The 17,197-nt window shown below is 37.9% G+C and overlaps 1 protein-coding gene across 1 annotated transcript in view; it reads left to right on the top strand.

The window, feature by feature from the left end:
- MAN1A2 (mannosidase alpha class 1A member 2) overlaps window positions 1-17,197 on the top strand; it is a 229,954-nt gene that overhangs the window by 145,339 nt on the left and 67,418 nt on the right. Inside the window, exon 6 of the mRNA XM_021002903.2 lies at window positions 2,699-2,793. Within this exon, the coding sequence (XP_020858562.1) occupies window positions 2,699-2,793 (95 nt within the window). The remainder of the gene's footprint in view (window positions 1-2,698; window positions 2,794-17,197) is intronic.

Genomic DNA, 17,197 nt, shown 5'->3' with positions numbered 1-17,197 from the left:
CCCATTAGATTTTTGTTAAGAATCTGGCCCTTTTTTCATGTTAGCATCATGAGTCACACTGATTTCTGTATATAAAACATCATTCAGTTTGCCTAACAAAATACAAATATTTATACAGAGCCTTGAATTAATTTGAAAGTGACTTTTCTGTCCCAAAAATCGGAGCAAATGAGAAATATTTAATTGAGATTTCCATCCTCATTTTTTCTGTGCTTCCTATATTTGCTACATAAGCCTCTTCTAAGAAATAGGAATTTGCAGACTTAAAAATAGTGTCCCCTATATAACTTGATTTAAACATGGCTTACCATTCTGATAACCTTTACACGAAAGCTGTAAACACAGGACTGTAGCATCCCAGCACTGAAAAGGGGCTTAGTCTTTATCTAGTCTCTCACTTTCCGTAGCAGAGCAGTGATGTGAGTCATCTTTTTCTTGTCCATTTTTATATTTGTCTTCTAAACGTCTTGGTTTTTTTTATATAATAACAGTGTTCTTGTTTCACCTTTATACCAGTCTCTAAAATCTTCCTGATATACTAATCCTTTCCCAAGCAATCTATTTAGTTCATCACTGTTTGCCAGGGATAATTGGCTATAATGAAAATTTATAATCACCATGTAAGGATTGTAGTGGCAATGGGATGTGCATTTTAGGCCCTTGCCAGTCATCTTGACTTTTGTTCTGCCACTGGAATTCAGTGACTTAGGAAGAGAGATTGAGGCTGACAACTTTGTGCGGCTCTGCCTCACTTAAATCCAATTCACCCATGAGTCAGGACATCACTCATGATGTCATTGGCTCTCTTCCAAAATGAAGGACAAAAAACAACAATAATAATAATTGGGAATAGGATGAACATGGTATTTTCCAAACCTTTTTTGCTTTGTTCTTGAAATAGAAATCTTGAGTTGGGTAGGAGAATGTCTAGATAAAAGAATAAAACTCAAAAAAAAAAAACCCAAACCCCAAACTCAACCTTGTTAGATTTGTTTTTATTTGTTTAGAAACTAGGGTATGGACCAAGTTACCTAGAGGTTATGGAGGAAGAGAGGCCATTCTAACAAGCTAATTTGAGAAGGAAATCCTTTTATAATTTAGCCAGTGTTCTAGAGTGTTGCTTTGTATATGTAGGAGAAAGATGCTAATTCATATATGATTGCTTTGGGAAAGTATGATTGGGAGATGAGAAAGGAGCAGGAGGAGGTGGAGGTGGCTGATGGACCCATTCTTCATTTTCTTGCCATGTTTTTTCCTTTGTGTCAGTCAGTCCTGGGCAGGTAAGCAGGGGAGCAGTATGAAGTGACGGAAGAGGGAGGAAAGTGAGGTTAGGCAGGTCCCACACTGTGAAAAAAAAGCCATTCTCTCCTCTGTAAAGCCAATGTAAACTGGAAATGGTGGCGTTAAAGGTGACTCCTAAGGAGAGATGCTACTGAAGAAAAGTCCTTTCCCTTCTCTCCTTTCCCCTTCTCCACCCCTTCAGTTCCGTCACTAACATACTCTTCCTGTATTGAGGAACCTCTGGACTCCTCAACACTGTACTTTTGTCTCCAGAGCTGACCTCTTTATAACTCATCACATGCCTTCTGTTCACCAGAATCCCTAGTTCTAGGTGCTTTCTCTTGGCCTTCTTCCTCTTCTCTCCTCCATCAGTACTTCCCCGTGTAGGTCCACATACCTTTGTCAGCAGGCCAGACTTCTTCCTCCTGGTCCTCTTTTCTTCTCCCCTGTGCCCTCTTCCCTCTCTTTCCACCTCATTTAATAGATATATAACTTTATATTTAGTACTTTAGAAGGGAAAATAGAGTTAACATTGACATGTTCTCATGGAGATCCTGTTCATACCATAGACATCACAAGGTTTCTCAGGGGCAGAGGTTCAGAAGCATTGGTTTTGATTTTGAAGCAAAGCTAGATTAGTGACAATATTTTTTTCAGTCTATATACCGTGGCCAAAACCTGGATATGGTTCACCCAGTTCATTTCTTTGTCAATGAGAAAATCATAATGGGATTTTTCATATTTAATTTAGTATTCTTACCAGGCATCCTTAGAACAGGAGTTACCTTCCTATATTTTTTTCAGTCTATATACCATGGCCAAAACCTGGATATGGTTCACCCAGTTCATTTCTTTGTCAATGAGAAAATGATAATGGGATTTTTCATATTTAATTTAGTATTCTTACCAGGCATCCTTAGAACAGGAGTTACCTTCCTATCTCCTTTGCATGAAATTGGTTGAGCTTTGGTGGCAAGAAATGGGTAGAATAAATGACTCTACATGAATCTAAGTTCATTAGTGCATGTCTTCAATATTCCATTTCTTTTTACTACTTTAACGTCAGAGTTGGACTAGCTTTGTAAGGAAGAAGCTAGCATAAAGTTGTTTACAAAGAACCTTTGTTTTCCTTTTAAGTTTTTGCCACCAAATTATACACATACCACTAATACCAGGCCATCTCCTTTCTTCCTATAAATTGAATTTCCATATTTAACTCTTCTCGGTGACTTTCTTCATCAACATTAGTAGTTTCCCTAATCACCAGCATAATCCCTGATGTCCACGTTTCCAGCAATGTAAAAGAGTCTCATCTTTTTCCTGTGCCCTCAAGTTCAGTGTCATATGCGCTCTGAATATTCAGTTAATAGTTACTGATTGATGGTGTAATTTATGACTATTCATATTTTTGTCTCAGGTATTCAAGAACAAAGCAGTGCAGTTGGCAGGGAAACTCCTTCCTGCCTTTAACACACCTACTGGGATTCCCTGGGCAATGGTGAATCTGAAAAGGTAAAATATGTTTTCTTCAGTTATTCTTTGCCTGAAGAATTAAATAAACCATTATCTTCCTTTTCTAAATATAGGAAATCCTACGAATCTATTTTTTCATTTTCTTTTTTAAACAGGCTTCTATTTTTTCCTCTTCGTATGAACAGATGTTTATTTCTTATATTGTATCTTTAAAAGAATTTTCTTTACCTCTACCTTGCTCCTTTTTCCAGTTACCTTCTTTTATTCTGTCAGTTCAAATTTTTAACTAAATCCCAAGTTACTCTCATATTTTGCCTAATTTGCACAACTCTCTCCTATTTACCTGGCTCGTTCTGCATGATCACAAAATGTGTCTGCTTCCCTCATTATTCCCTTATGCATTTCCAGTTCTGGTGGTTCTTTTAGTCCGTTTTATGGAACTAAAGGAATTTTCCCCTTCTATCCTCTGCTACCTGCCTTTCCTCTTCCAAATCAGAATGAAAATGACATTCAGAGAGCAGTGCTTCCTTTAGCTACACAATTTATTAATGAAAAAGGAAGCTTTAGGCCATGGTGTAGAACTACAGTGCTTTCTTTTAACAAGTGAAAATCTCATTATTTTACATCTTTTTTTTTTCTTAGAACATAAGAACATGAACTTTGTTTCCTCTTCACTGTAGATCATAGATTTAGCTCAGGGACCTTGAAGGTCATCTGGATTTTACAGATTAAATGACTTCATACAATGTCATATAGGTAAAGTATTTTGTTGTTGTTGAGTTATTTCATTTGTGTCTTCTGACTCTTCATTGACCTCATTTGGGGTTTTCTTGGCAAAGGTACTGGAGTGGTTTGTCATTTCCTTCTCCAGTTTTACAGATTAAGAAACTGAGACAGACAGGGTTAAAGTGACTTGCCCAGAGTCCCACAGCTAATGAGTGTGTTGAGGCCAGATTTGAACTTTTGAACATGAGTCTTCTTGATTCCAAGCCCAGTACTCTATCCACTTTGCCTACCTAGCTAGCTGCCCTTTGAACTCAAGAAAACCATGATTTAAAAGATTTTGTCAGTCATCTTTTAAATTGCATTTAAATGATTTGTTTTATGTTATGAAATATGTATGACTGGTCCTTTAAAATCTTTCTTGTTGGGGAAAAAATAACCATACTATTTATTTTTATGTTTAGACTTAAAAATTTTATATAATAACCAGTTGTTTAAAAAAAAAAGATATGTACACATGCAAAGAATACCTCACCCTAGAGTATTCATTTTTCTAGTGACGTTATTCCATGTGACTTGTAATTTTACCATTTTAAAGTCAAAGCTGTTCTTTAGCAAAATCTCAAACTGGAATATGCATCTGAACATTTGGCAGCCAGAATTCTTTGCTGTGCATTGAATCTAATTTATTGTCTTTTGATTATGCTCACTATGTAGTGTAGATTACTTCCATATAAAAAAACAAAAACAGGACTGTGTATTGTGTAGTAGCTGCATTTAAAGACATAGGTGTGCACGACAGCGTAGACACACCTGTTTTCTTTTAACTTGGTCTCATGATAAAGTTTTTGGTGTTTTATTCAGCAGCAGGATCGTTAAGGATGACTTTACAAATAAAATTTCAAATGAGCTTTGATATGGAAAGAGACCCTGAAGGATAGATCTCTTTGTTTGCAAAGCCATGAAGTCTGCAGGGAAGACCTCCTTTGAGGGCCTTAGAGCATAGGAACACAGGAATCACAAAGATGTGCTTTCAGATCCTGCTTGGATATTTAACTCTGTGGTGATCTGCAAATCACTTAAACTTTTTGTGCTTTGTTTAGTAGCACACAAAAAAAGTTTTCTCACCTGTCAAATGAAGATAATAGTAGCTATAGTACTTAACTCACAGGGGTCACGTGCAGCTCAAATGAGATCATGGCTACAGAGTATTTTTCAACGTTAGAGCTGTACATAAATCTGTTATTTCTCCTAGTATTAGTGCCATTATGGAAATACAGCAAAATTGTTGGGAGAAAAATTTATTAAATCCTGAAATTTGTGATTAGAAGAGTCCTCCCTGGTATCTCTACTCTTGTAGATCTTTAATAATATAATAAAAAATCTTTGGATTGTTGGCATAGAAATTTTCGTGGCAAGTAGGGCCTCAATTAGGTGACTTTTGGATATCCTCTCTAGCTTAGAATTCCTTGATTATTATTGCAGTATAATTGGTCTAGCGCAGTGCAGTGTGAAAGGTAGATACTTACTAGTGTTGGAGGTGGAGGAGGAGAAGAGTAGAGGTTATGGTATGGAAAAGAATTGACAATTAATTTTGAGGAAAATGTAGAATTTATATGCTATTTGGGGAATGTATTTTTGCAGCTGATATTGGTTCCTTGTCTAATATGACTTGTCTATTTTTCTGGATTTTGTAAACTTTTGGTTTTTCTTTTTTCTGATAGCATGATTGCAATTCCCGCCTTTAAGATTTATTTGTGGAGGCAGCTAGGTGGCGCAGTGGATAGAGCACCAGACCTGAAATCAGGAGGACCTGACAGTTCAAATGTGGCCTCAGACCAAACACTTGACACTTACTAGCTGTGTGACCCTGGGCAAGTCACTTAACCCCAGTTGCTTAAAAACAAACAAACAAACAAACAAAACAAAAAAGATTTACTTGTCTCCCCCCCCCATATTGTTGCCTCCTATTTTTTTTAAGCTTTTCATTTTCATCAGAATATGTCTAATTTTTAGATTTTTTTGTGTGTGAATAGCATATTGGGTTTTGCTTTCTTATCTGTTCTGTCATTTTATTGAACTAATTATGTCATAGTTAAAATTAGAGACTTTTCTTTTCCTGCATTTATTTCTTTCGTATTACCTTGCTGTATTCTCTTCCTCTTTTGTCTCTGAGATTACTTTTGCTTATACAGCATTGTTCATTCCAATAGACTCTCTACTTCTCTCCCACACACATTCTTCTGCCTTATCCCAAGTTCTTTGAATTTACTTATGTTGTTCAGTTCTCTTTATTTTGGAATTTTATCTATTCTGCCCGTATTTTATCACTTCTTGATCTCCATCTAGTTAAGTAAGGAGCTTCCTTCAACTCTTTCCACACTTAAAAAAAACCAAACCTTTCTTTTATTGTAGTTTTCCTTTACTTTGTTCTGCTCGTTATTTTTCTTCTTTTCCAGTCCATTCTGAATTTCATTTTCTTATTCATAATTTATATCCTTCCATGTTCCTTCTTTGTCATCTTTGTATCCCTCGTGAGTATAGGACTGGTGCTTTTGACTTAACGGGTTTAAACTCTTGATTTCTATTGGGTTTTGATGTATGTTAGTGTCTTTGTAAGTCTTACCTCGTCCTCTCTTACTTTATCTCAGTTTCACAAATATTAATTCATGAGAGAAGTAATATCAGAAAGTTGTAGTACTTTGTCTTAGAAATTGCCGTCTTCCAGATCTATGGCTCAGTCCCATTCTCTGTCCTTGATCAGCCTCCATTCTAATGATAACATAATCCTGTCTTTAGCTCTTACTATTTTGACTGCCATTTTCTAAAATCTTTTATTATTACTCTTTGGAAAGATTTTTCTATTATAGATTCATTTTCTTTTACTCTGATAATAGTAGTTTTATATTCTGCACTGAGAGCTTGTATTTCTAACCTTAACTCATTTCTAATTTATTTTAACACCATTCTCTTTTGAACCATTTAAAAATTTCTTGCTGTTGTTCCATGATCCCCAAGGAGTAATTAGAATTTTTTCTTTTGCACTGATTCATTTTCCTAATATTATATTTGTTTAGCATATTTTGGCTTCTCTTTGAGGTTTCACTTTATTCTTTTTCTTTTTTTAAATATCAAACATCCAACATTTATTAATTGTTTTCTATGTGGCTAGCACTGTGCTTAGCTGATTACAAAAAAGGCAAAAACCCAGAAACAGTACCTGCTTTCAGGGAGCTTACAAAAAAAGATGGGAAAGATAACATGAAAACAAGAGTTACAGGTAGGTGAAGAGTCATCGTAGAAAGGAAGACTGAAGTACTGGGGGTGGACCAAGGAGGCCTCCTACAGAAAGTGGCATTTCAGTTGAGACATAAAAGAAGCCAGAAATGTCATGAGGTAAAAAGGAAGAGGGAGAAGATTCCAGACATGGGGGAGAGCCAGTAAAGAGTTAGAGAGACAGCAGATGGAGTGTCATATGTGAGGAGCGTGAAGTAGGTTAGTGTGTCTGTATCCTAGATTGTGTGGATGGTATAAGAAGATTGGAAAGATAGGATGAGTCCGGTTATAAACAGCTTTAAATGCCAAACAGGACTTCTATTTATTTGACGCTGGGTGAGAAGGGCCAGTGGAGTTTATTGAGCAGGGGGTGACATGATTTGACCTACACTTTAGGGAAATCACTTGTATCTGTGTGGAGGATGTATTGGAGTGTGATCTGTGGAATGGATCTGTGGGGTGAATGAGAATGAGGAGTCGAGAACACCAAGGTTGTGAACTTGGGAAGGATAATCGTTCCTTTAAAGTAACATAGGTGTTTGAAAGAAGAAAGTGGTATCAAAGATAATAAGTTCTGTTGTGAACATGTTGAGTTTGAAATTCCTATGGCATATACATTTTGAGATATCCAAAAGGTAGTTAGTTAATGATGTGAGACTAGAATTTAGGAGAGAGATTGGGGTAGGATTTAATTACAGATCTGCACAGAAATGATAACTGAAAAACGATCTTGTGTAGAATGGGCAAGAAGAGGGCCCAGGACAGCACCTGGAGGGACATCTCTTGGGGGTGTGATGAGGCTAATGAGCCATCAGAGGAAGCAGTCATCAGACAGGTAGGAGGAGAATCGAGAGAGCAATGTCAAGAAAATCTAGAGAAGAGAGATTATCTCATAAGAGAAGGTGGTCAACAGTGTCAAGAGAGGTCAAGGGTAAGAGTTTATTTTGTGTATTTATTTTATCTTTTTTCTTATATTCCCTATAACTCTTTTTGCCCTCCTTCCCAAACCATACTTCTCTCCCAGTCCCCAATCCCAGCCTTTTTATCAGTATAATAGCCAAATATCCCAGTGGGGGTATCAGGAACATCCCTCCTTTAAGTAAGGGAATCTCAAAGGAGTGGCCCTAGCTGGTTTTCCTGACCCCTTCCTTTCTGTTGTAGGCCTCTGCAACCTTTTTTGTATCCCACTTAATTTTTGTTCTTCTCTTCCTCCTGTTCTTGAGGTGTCTGGGCAGAATTGTAGGTTGTATCTATGTATACGTGTTTTTGAGGGGCAGTGGGTGTGCTCCAGCTGTCTTGGATAGTCTGGGAGAATCAGTTAAATTCTCAGTGTGAACATTTACTTGGAAAACTGCAAATGCTACATATTAGGGTTTGATTGCCAAGACTTAAAGTGATGGTGAAAATGTTAATGACACAGATTAAACTTTAAAATATATCATGCAGTACCTTTCCCCCCGGAGAGGCAGTGGTTATATGTTTACCCAGCATACCCCTGAGAGGGTGGAAAGAAACAGAGTATAGGTTCACTTCCAGCTTCTGACACATTAGTAATATGATCTGGCAAGTAACTTAACACAACGCGAGGCTCCAGGAAGCTTTTCAAGACTATTAGGTTGCAGAGAACATGTTGACCAGCAAGGATAGACGGGGTTTCCTCACTCTGTTGTCTCCTACACTCATGAAATCACAGGTTCCCTCCCACGTACTCAATACTGAATTTTAATTTTATCTCGTCCAGCCACTTCTTTTTGTAGACCAAAAATCTGAAATTAAAAAAGAGATTATGTCTATATGTGTTCCTGTGTATACGTAGACATCTATCTAGTTAGTCATTTGCATTTGGAGTTCATCTGTCATTTGGATACTTTGAATTATAGAAGCCTTTCCCCATATAAACAGATTTTCATCAATCCCTGAGTAAACTTATATTGTATAAATGTCATCAAACTGCTGGGGAAACTGGAAAAGACTATGGCAGAAACTAGACCAAAATCTTACACCATATACCAAAATAAAGTCAAAATGGGTTCATGATTTAGATATAAAGGCCGATACTATAAGCAAAGTGGGACAGCAAGGAATAGTTCAGAATAATTTATGACCAAACAGGAGATAGAGAACATTATGAAATGCAAAATGGATAATTTTGATTATATTAAAGTGAAAAGTTTTTGTACAGACAAAACCAATGCAACCAAGATTAGGAGGGAAGCAGAAAACTGGGAAAGAATTTTTACAACCAGTGTCTGATAAGGACCTCATTTCTAAAATATATAGAGAACTAAGTCAAATTTATAAGAATACAAGTCGTTCCCCAATTGATAAATGGTCAAAGGATATGAACAAGCAGTTTTCAGATGAAGAAATTAAAGCCATCTATAGTCATATAAAAAATGCTCTAAATCACTGTCGATTAGAGAAATGCAAATCAAAACAACTCTGAGGTACTACATCACACCTATCAGATTGGCCAACATGATAAAACAGGTAAATGATAAATGTTGGAGAAGATGTGGGAAAATTGTTGGTGGAGTTGTGAACTGATCCAACCATTTTGGAGAGCAATTTGGAACTATGCCCAAAGGACTATAAAAATATGCATACTCTTTGACCCATCAATAACACTTCTAGGACTGTATCCCAAAGAGATCATAAAGATGGGAAAAGGACCCACATTTATAAAAATATTTATAGTAGCTTTTTTTGTGGTGGCAAAGAATTGGAAATTTAGGGGATGCCCATTAAATGGGGAATGGCTGAACAAGCTGTGGTATACGAATGTAATGGAATACTATTATGCTATAAGAAATGATGAGCAGGCCGACTTCAGAAAAACCTGGAAAGGCTTCTATAGACTGATGCTGAGTGAAGTGATCAGAACCAGGAGAACATTGTACACAGTAACAGCCATGTTGTGTGATGACTAACTTTGATAGACTTAGCCCTTCTCAGGAATGCAAGGATCTCCACAAGTCTCATGATGAAAAATGCTGTGCACATTCAGAGAAAGAACTATGGAGTTAGAATGCAGATCAAAGCATGCTATTTGCTTTTTTTTCCTTCTGTTTTGTTTCCTTTTTCTTGTGGTTCCTCCTACTGGTTCTAATTCTTCCTTAGAACATGACTGATATGAAAATATGTTTAATAAGAGCCTATATCAGATTGAATGCTGTCTTGGGGAGGTGAGAGGGGAGGGAGTTGGAGAAAAATTTAAAACTCAAAAGGGTGTGGAAGTGATTGTTGAAAACTAAAAATAAATTTTATTTATATATGTATGTGTCATTATTCATTTATCTTGGAAAATTAGAGGCAGGTTGCATCAGACTGGAAGATGAAAACACTTCTGTTTTTATAGTACTTTACTAATACAGCACTTTATTGTGGAACCTACTGACCATATATAAAAGTCTCCTCTATCAGTAGAAGGCCAAGTCTCATTATTTAGTTGGAGATTGAGGCCATTTGCCATGAATGCCTCCTCTCCTTCAACATCTCAGACTCTTCTATCATTAACTGATGATGGAGAGGAGGTCTTTTTCCTTGCTAAAGTCAGCCCCTTCACTTTTGACTGGATCCTATTGCCTGTTCACTCCAGCCAATAACTGTCTTCGCAATGAACTTTCTCTCTCTCTCTCTCTCTCTCTCTCTCTCTCTCTTCTCTCTCTCTCTCTCTCTCTCTCTCTCTCTCTCTCTCCTTTTTTAACGTCATCACTTTTGAATATAATTTCCCACTTTGCATATCCAGTGAGCCATCTCTAGTAATAAACAAAAAATAAGAAAGAGGTAAAAACCAATTCAGTAAAAACCAAACAACATATCAGCTAAGTCTCACAATAAACACTGTTTACCATATCCAGGGTCCCCTACTTTTACCAGGAATGGAGGACAGCGTATTTTTGTATTGTTTCTGGAGCTAGGGTTGATCATTATAATTATGTAGTGTTCAGGTTTTGTTTCCATTTCAAATGTACTTAAAATGTTTATTGTTGAATTCTGATTACTTTACTTTGTATCTGTTCATATAAGTCTTTGTCTACTTCTCTGAATTTCTTTATGGTCATTGTTTCTTCTGGTGCAGTAATACTCCATTACATTACTGTATTTCATTTGTTTAACTATTCCTGAATCAATGAATAGTACTTTGTTTTCATTTCTTTCCATCTGTAATAAATAATGTGTTGCATAATGCCCTAGTAACCTGATCCTACTTGAAAGATCTCTTCAACTTTGAAACTCATGCCTCTTTGGTACACTCTATCCCCGGGGGTGGGGGGGTGAGGTGGGGAGGTGGGGTGGAGGGGAGAGCGTCCTCTCTCTGATTTAGCAGGTAGAGATAGAAGCTTCCTTCAGAACCTCCATTTAAGGAAAGTACCTAGATCAGCCATCTGTTCATTTTCCATCCACCTGCACAACTGCACTGTGCATTTTGTCACTGTATCCTTCTACTGGATACCTATTTTCTTGAGGGAAACTCTTCTTTTTTGGGGGGGGAGGATTATTTCCAGCGCTTAGTATAGTACTGCTGTTGTTACTCAGTCACGTCCGATTCTTCATGACACCGTTTGAAGTTTTCTTGGTAATGGTACTGAAGTGGTTTGCCATTTCCTTCTCCAGCTCATTTTACAGGTGAGGAAACTGAGGCAAGCAGGGTTTAAATGATTTGCCCAAGGTCACACAGCTAGTAAGTGTGTGAGGCCAGATTTCAACTTAGAAATATGTCTTCCTGACTTCAGGTCTGTCACTTTGTCCACTGCGCAACCTAGCTGCCGATTAGCATTGTGCCTGGTACATAACAGGTATGTAATAAATATATGCTGACTGATGTAAATAAAATACAAGACCTTTCTTTTGCTTTTGACCTGCTTACGGTATGTGCCTAGCTTTGGAATTTCTTAATCAAAGGATGTAGTCATTTTAGTCACTTTGGTTAGCGTAACTTCAAGGTGCTTTCCAGAATGAAAGAATGGATAGCTGCCGTGACAGTGGGTTGTCCAGCCTGTCTTTGGGCAGCTCCAGCGTCATTGGTGATGTCTTTTGTCATGTTGTCAGTCTTGTTGCTTTTGCCCTAGGTAAGACTGAACTGCAGAGCTGTTTTAATTTTCTTTTGTTATTACGCATTTGGAGCGGCTTTTTGCAAGGTTTCTAATAATTTAATATTTAATACTTTCTGATAGTTAAAGCTTTTTCTTGTCAGAATCGTTTGTTCATATCCTTTGACTGTTTATATTATGGAACATTTTTATCTCTGTTAATCTCTTTATCTTTTGGCTCCTTCCCTGCTGGCTATGAATGTGATCAAGTCCCATACATCTTCAAACAAACAAACAAAAACTGCATTTTACTCCACCATTCTTTCATGCTATCATCCTACATTTCTCTTCTCATCAGCCTTTTTTTTCCTTTTTACAGAAAGCCATCTCTAATGCATCTTGGCTCCATTGCCTCTCCCTCATTTCCCAATCCTTTGCAGTCTGATGCCCGGCCTTATCACTCAGTTGAAAAAGCTCTTCAGCCTTCCTGGTGCTTTCTTGACCTTTCATTGATCACAGATCGAGCTAGAAGGGCCCTTGGAAGGCCAGCTAGCCTGATTTCTAGCTGAGCTGTCAGATATGATTTGAGCCCAGGTACTCCGACTCTAGAACCAGTGCTCTTTCAACTGTGCGTTTTTTTCCCTCTGCCCTTGTATTTCAGTCATTCATTCCACTTGCCATTCCCCTTTCTGAACATTTTCTCAAGGGTCTGTCTTGGGCACTCTTCTGCATTCTCATCAGTTACCATAGGTTTAGCATTTTGCCACCATGTCCCCACACCTCTTTGAAGATGACTTCTAGATTAATGTATCCAGATTTGATTCTCAAGTCTACTTATCTAGCTCTAACCTCTCAGCTGGTCTTCTGCTACCTGGATATCAATGTGGATGTCCAGGAGACATCTTAAACCTAACCTGTCTAAAACTTAGCCCATCTGTCCCTCCAAACTCCTTCCCCTTCCAAATTTCCCTATTACCGGCCTGTGCACCACTGTCCTATTTAGGCTCTGATGCTAGGTGTAATCCTGGATTCCTCACTGTTTCTTACCCCCTGTAGCCAATCTGTTGCCAAGGTCTGTTGATTTTACTTTTTAAACACAATATGCCCCTTTTTCTCTTCTGATATAGCCACTCCCCTAGTGTAGGCCCTCATCTCCTTATGTCAGGATTATTGTAATAGCTGTGATGAGTCTACCACACAGACCTGACATTTCAGTACATCCTTCTACTTAGCCACCTAAATGATTTTCCTAAAGCTTATGTCAGACCATGTCAAACCCCTGTTCATATTCTGGTGACTTTCTATCACCTCCAAGATTAAATAGAAAATCCTTCATTTGGCCTTCAAAGCCCTTGATAACAAAACTATCCCTCCTGCTTTTCCAGTGCTTTATACTCGACTCTCCTGTGGACTCCAGTCTAGTGACACTGGCCTTATTTCTATTGTCTGAATAAGACGTACCATCTCCTGGTGCAGGCATTTTCACCAGTTCTTCTCCATGCCTGGGAATGCTCTCCCTCTCCATCTCTGCCACCTGGCTTCTCTGGCATCCTTCAAGTCCCAGCTAAAATCCCACTTCTTCAGGAAGCCTTTCCAATCCCTCTATTGATTATTTCTAATTTATACTGTAATTTAGATTGTTTGTGCATAATTGTTTGTGTGTTATTTCCCCAATTAGACTGTGACCTTGTTGAGTTCTATCTTTTTAAAAAGGCACTGTCTTTTGCCTTTTTTTTGTATCCCTAGCACTTAGCACAGTGCCTGGCTCATAGTAGGTGCTTAATAAACGCTTATTGATTGATCTGTTTTCTTTCCTAAGCTCCAGCCTCACATTATTTGATATTTCCAGCTGAATGTCCTACAAGCTGCTCAGTTTGAAAATGTCCAAAGCAGAACTAATTTGTCTCTCAAACCTCCACCTCTTCCTCACTTTCTTATTTCTGAAGAGAGCGCCGCTACCCCTCCAGTCATCCAGATTTATAATTTTTTAGTTGTCTTCACCGTTGTTGACCCTTTTCCTGCACCTGCCTTGTGTCCTCAATTGTTAGGTCTCATCTGTGCTACATCCACAGTGCTTCTGCATCTGTCCCTTCATTTATCTGCTGACATGGACATCACCCTAGTTCAGGCCTATACTATCTTAATACTTTGTTAATTAATCTTCCTGCCCTCCAGTCTCGTAATTTGTAATCTGCACTACTACTCATTTGATATTCTTCAGTACTCATCGTACCATGTTTACTCCCCTTCCTCAAGAAACACTCTTTTGCCTTTCCAATAAAATAAAAATGCCTCTGTTTAGCACTTAAGGTATATCATATGTTACTTTCTTTAAAGTATTCCACCTTCCAGCCAGGATGGCCTTGGTATTCTTTGTACCCAACATCTCCTGTTTTCTGTCTCTGGCTTGGCACAGGCTGTACCAGACCCTATGCCTGGAGTCCCTCATTTCCACCTCCTTAGCTCAAGTCCCACGTTCTACATAGGTCAGTTGCTAATGTCTCCTCTGACAAAATTACTTTGTCCTTTGTTCATATAGATTTTGCATGTACTTATCTGTGTACATGTTATTTTTCCCTAGTAGAATTTAATGTTCTTATAGGCAAGGGCCTAGTCCTTTTGTCTTTATATGCCAGTTGCATAGCTCATAGTAAGCACTTCTTAAATGCTTGTTGAATGAATGAATCAGTATATTAATATACAAACGGAAGAGAGCCAGGGCCAGTCCCTGAAGTTACAACAACAGTATTCAAAAGCTCTGGTTATTGCAGTCTCACACATTCAAGTTCTGTCCCGCTCATTAAGAAACCTTCCATTCTCCCTTCTACCTAACATACCAGTGAACGTGTTCTGTTTCTCATCTAAACTACCATAGTACTTTCTGTCTACCTTTCTTATGTGCCTTTCACAATTTATTTTTTATTATGATTATTAGATGTGTCATGTCTCTTACTAGATTTTAACTACCTTAAAGTCAAAGACCACACTGTGCTTATCTTTGAAACTTATTAAATGCCATGCTTTTAGTAGACTCTTAGTAAATGTCTGCTATTATTGTTCAATGGCAGTGAGTTGTTTACTAAGTCTAAGTTTTGTCATTAATCATATAAAGATCTTCATTACATCCAGACAAGCTTCTAAGGGTATTCACATGCCTTACTTACTAAACAAAATAACTGATGCCTTTGTTGTGAATTGTCCAAGGGAGTTACCCTTAAGAAATGTATCAAAGTATTGAAAGAATATCATTTTGTATTGAGAAGAATAGCTACACTTTTCCCTCCTAAAAATAAGGTTAAAAATAGTATTCAATTTCAGCTAGTAGCATCATAGGTTTCTGGTGATATTCATTGATGTAGGATTATTCCCAGATGACAGAATCTAAGCATACCAGGCATTTCTGTCCTACCACTCTAGATAACCAGAATTCACTCTTCTAAAAGCTGAAGAAAGCAAGTTATTTTACTTGATTGTTTAACAGCTATATTTTCTTACTCATTAATTTTATTCAAAGGAAAACATATATTGATGTTATAGTGATAAGTTTGGCCCTGGAAGACCCAGTTCTGTTTTGGAAGAAAAATCTAAATTCTTCATAACAGAAGGGAACTAACTGTAGGTATGAAATCCATCAATGTTGGCGTATGTTTGTTTTTCTGAATCCATCTTACAGACTTCATCTTTTTCATTTGTGGAGCTATTTTACTCTGACATTCTTTAATTAATTTTAGAATGGTAATGTGAGAAATTAACTTAGATGCAAAGAAGACATTTACAAGTCTGCATCATTGAAAACGTTCTTTAATCTGTAGTCACTCAGTATTGTCAAGGATCTGTGATTTCATTGTTTGTGAAGTACTCTCTTGCCCCTCTGGTAATATTTAGATGATATCTGTTGTGGCTAAAAACTTCAACATTCTGTGGCCAATCTGGTCATTAGTCTCAATGACCATTAGCTTAGTTCTCCTGAGAGAATTGATACAACTGTAGGTAATTATTTGAAACTTTTCACCTTGGTAGCATCTACTCGAGGTTGTGCTACATTGGCATAACTTTTAAGAACCCATTTACCTCTTCACCGTGATAATGTATCAGAAAGGAATGCAATATAAATAAATCAGTAAGTATTACTGAATAAATTGAAATTTAAAAGTAACTTTTATTGTGCTATACATGTATGAGAAGCATTGGGGTATAATGGATAGGGAGCGGGAATCAGAGTCAGGAAGACCCAGGGTCAAGTCCTGTCTCTGTCCTACTGGGTATGTGACCCTGGACAGGTCACTGAACCTTTCAGTAGTCTCCATAACTATTTCAGACTGTAGGGTGCAGAGAACATGCCAACCTGCATTGCTGGCAGTTTCCCTACCCAGAAGTTCCTTACATCAGTAAAATCACCCATTGAATGATTATTGGGTCCATGAGTACATGGAAGGAGTAAGATTGGAAAAGATAATGGAGGACTAGGCTGTGAATGACAAACATAGGTATTAGATTTGATTCTAGAGGTCAGAGGGAATGACTGTGGGATAACTTGGGTTAGGCCTGTTCTCTAAGAACATCTCTGGCATCTAAGTGGTAGATGGATTAGAGTGGGGATAGACTTGAGGCAGGCAGACCACCAGCAGGCCTTTGCAGTAGTCCAAGCGTGAGGTGATGAGGGTATACACCAGAGTGATGTATGCAGGATCAGAGGAGAGAAGGGACTGTGTTTGAGAGATGTTATGAATGTATAACCAATAGGCCTTGGGAACAGATTGGGTATGAGCCTTGGAGGTAGGGTTTGAGAAATAATGTTAATGATGACAGCCAGGTTCTGAGCCTGACGACCTGGAAGGTGGTGTTGCCTTCAGCAGTAATAGAGAAGTTAGGATGTGGGGTAGTTTAAGGGAAAAGATAGTAAGTTTGTTTTGGACCTGTTGAGCTTTAGGTGTCTACTGGACATCCAGCTTGAGATAACTAATAGGCAGCTGGAATTGCGTGATGGGAGGTCAGTGGAGAAGTCAGGGCAAGATAAGTGGATTTGAGAATAATCAGCAGAGTTGATATTGGAATCCCTGAGAGTTAAGGAGATCACCAAATGAAATAATACAGAAAGGGGACAGAATGAAGCTGAGTGAAGTGAGCAAAACCAGGAGAACATTGTACACAATAACAGCAACATTGTGCAATGACCAACTTTAACAGACTTAGCTCTTTTCAGTGATACAGTGATCTAAGACAATTCTAAAAGACTCATTATCGAAAAATGTCATCCACATTCAGAGAAAGAACCATGGAATCTGCATGCAGATGGAAGCATATTCTCTCCTCTCCTCTCCCTCTCCCTCTCCCTCTCCCTCTCCCTCTCCTCTCCCTCCCTCCTTTCTTGTAGTTTTTCCCTTTTGTTCTGATTCTTCATTTACAATATG

The sequence above is a fragment of the Phascolarctos cinereus genome, unplaced genomic scaffold, assembly GCF_003287225.1.
Source record: "Phascolarctos cinereus isolate Bilbo 61053 unplaced genomic scaffold, phaCin_HiC Scaffold_5;HRSCAF=322, whole genome shotgun sequence".
In the NCBI taxonomy this organism is placed as follows: domain Eukaryota; kingdom Metazoa; phylum Chordata; class Mammalia; order Diprotodontia; family Phascolarctidae; genus Phascolarctos; species Phascolarctos cinereus.
Note: the sequence above shows the minus strand (reverse complement) of the source record. Positions and strands in the feature narration are given on the sequence as shown.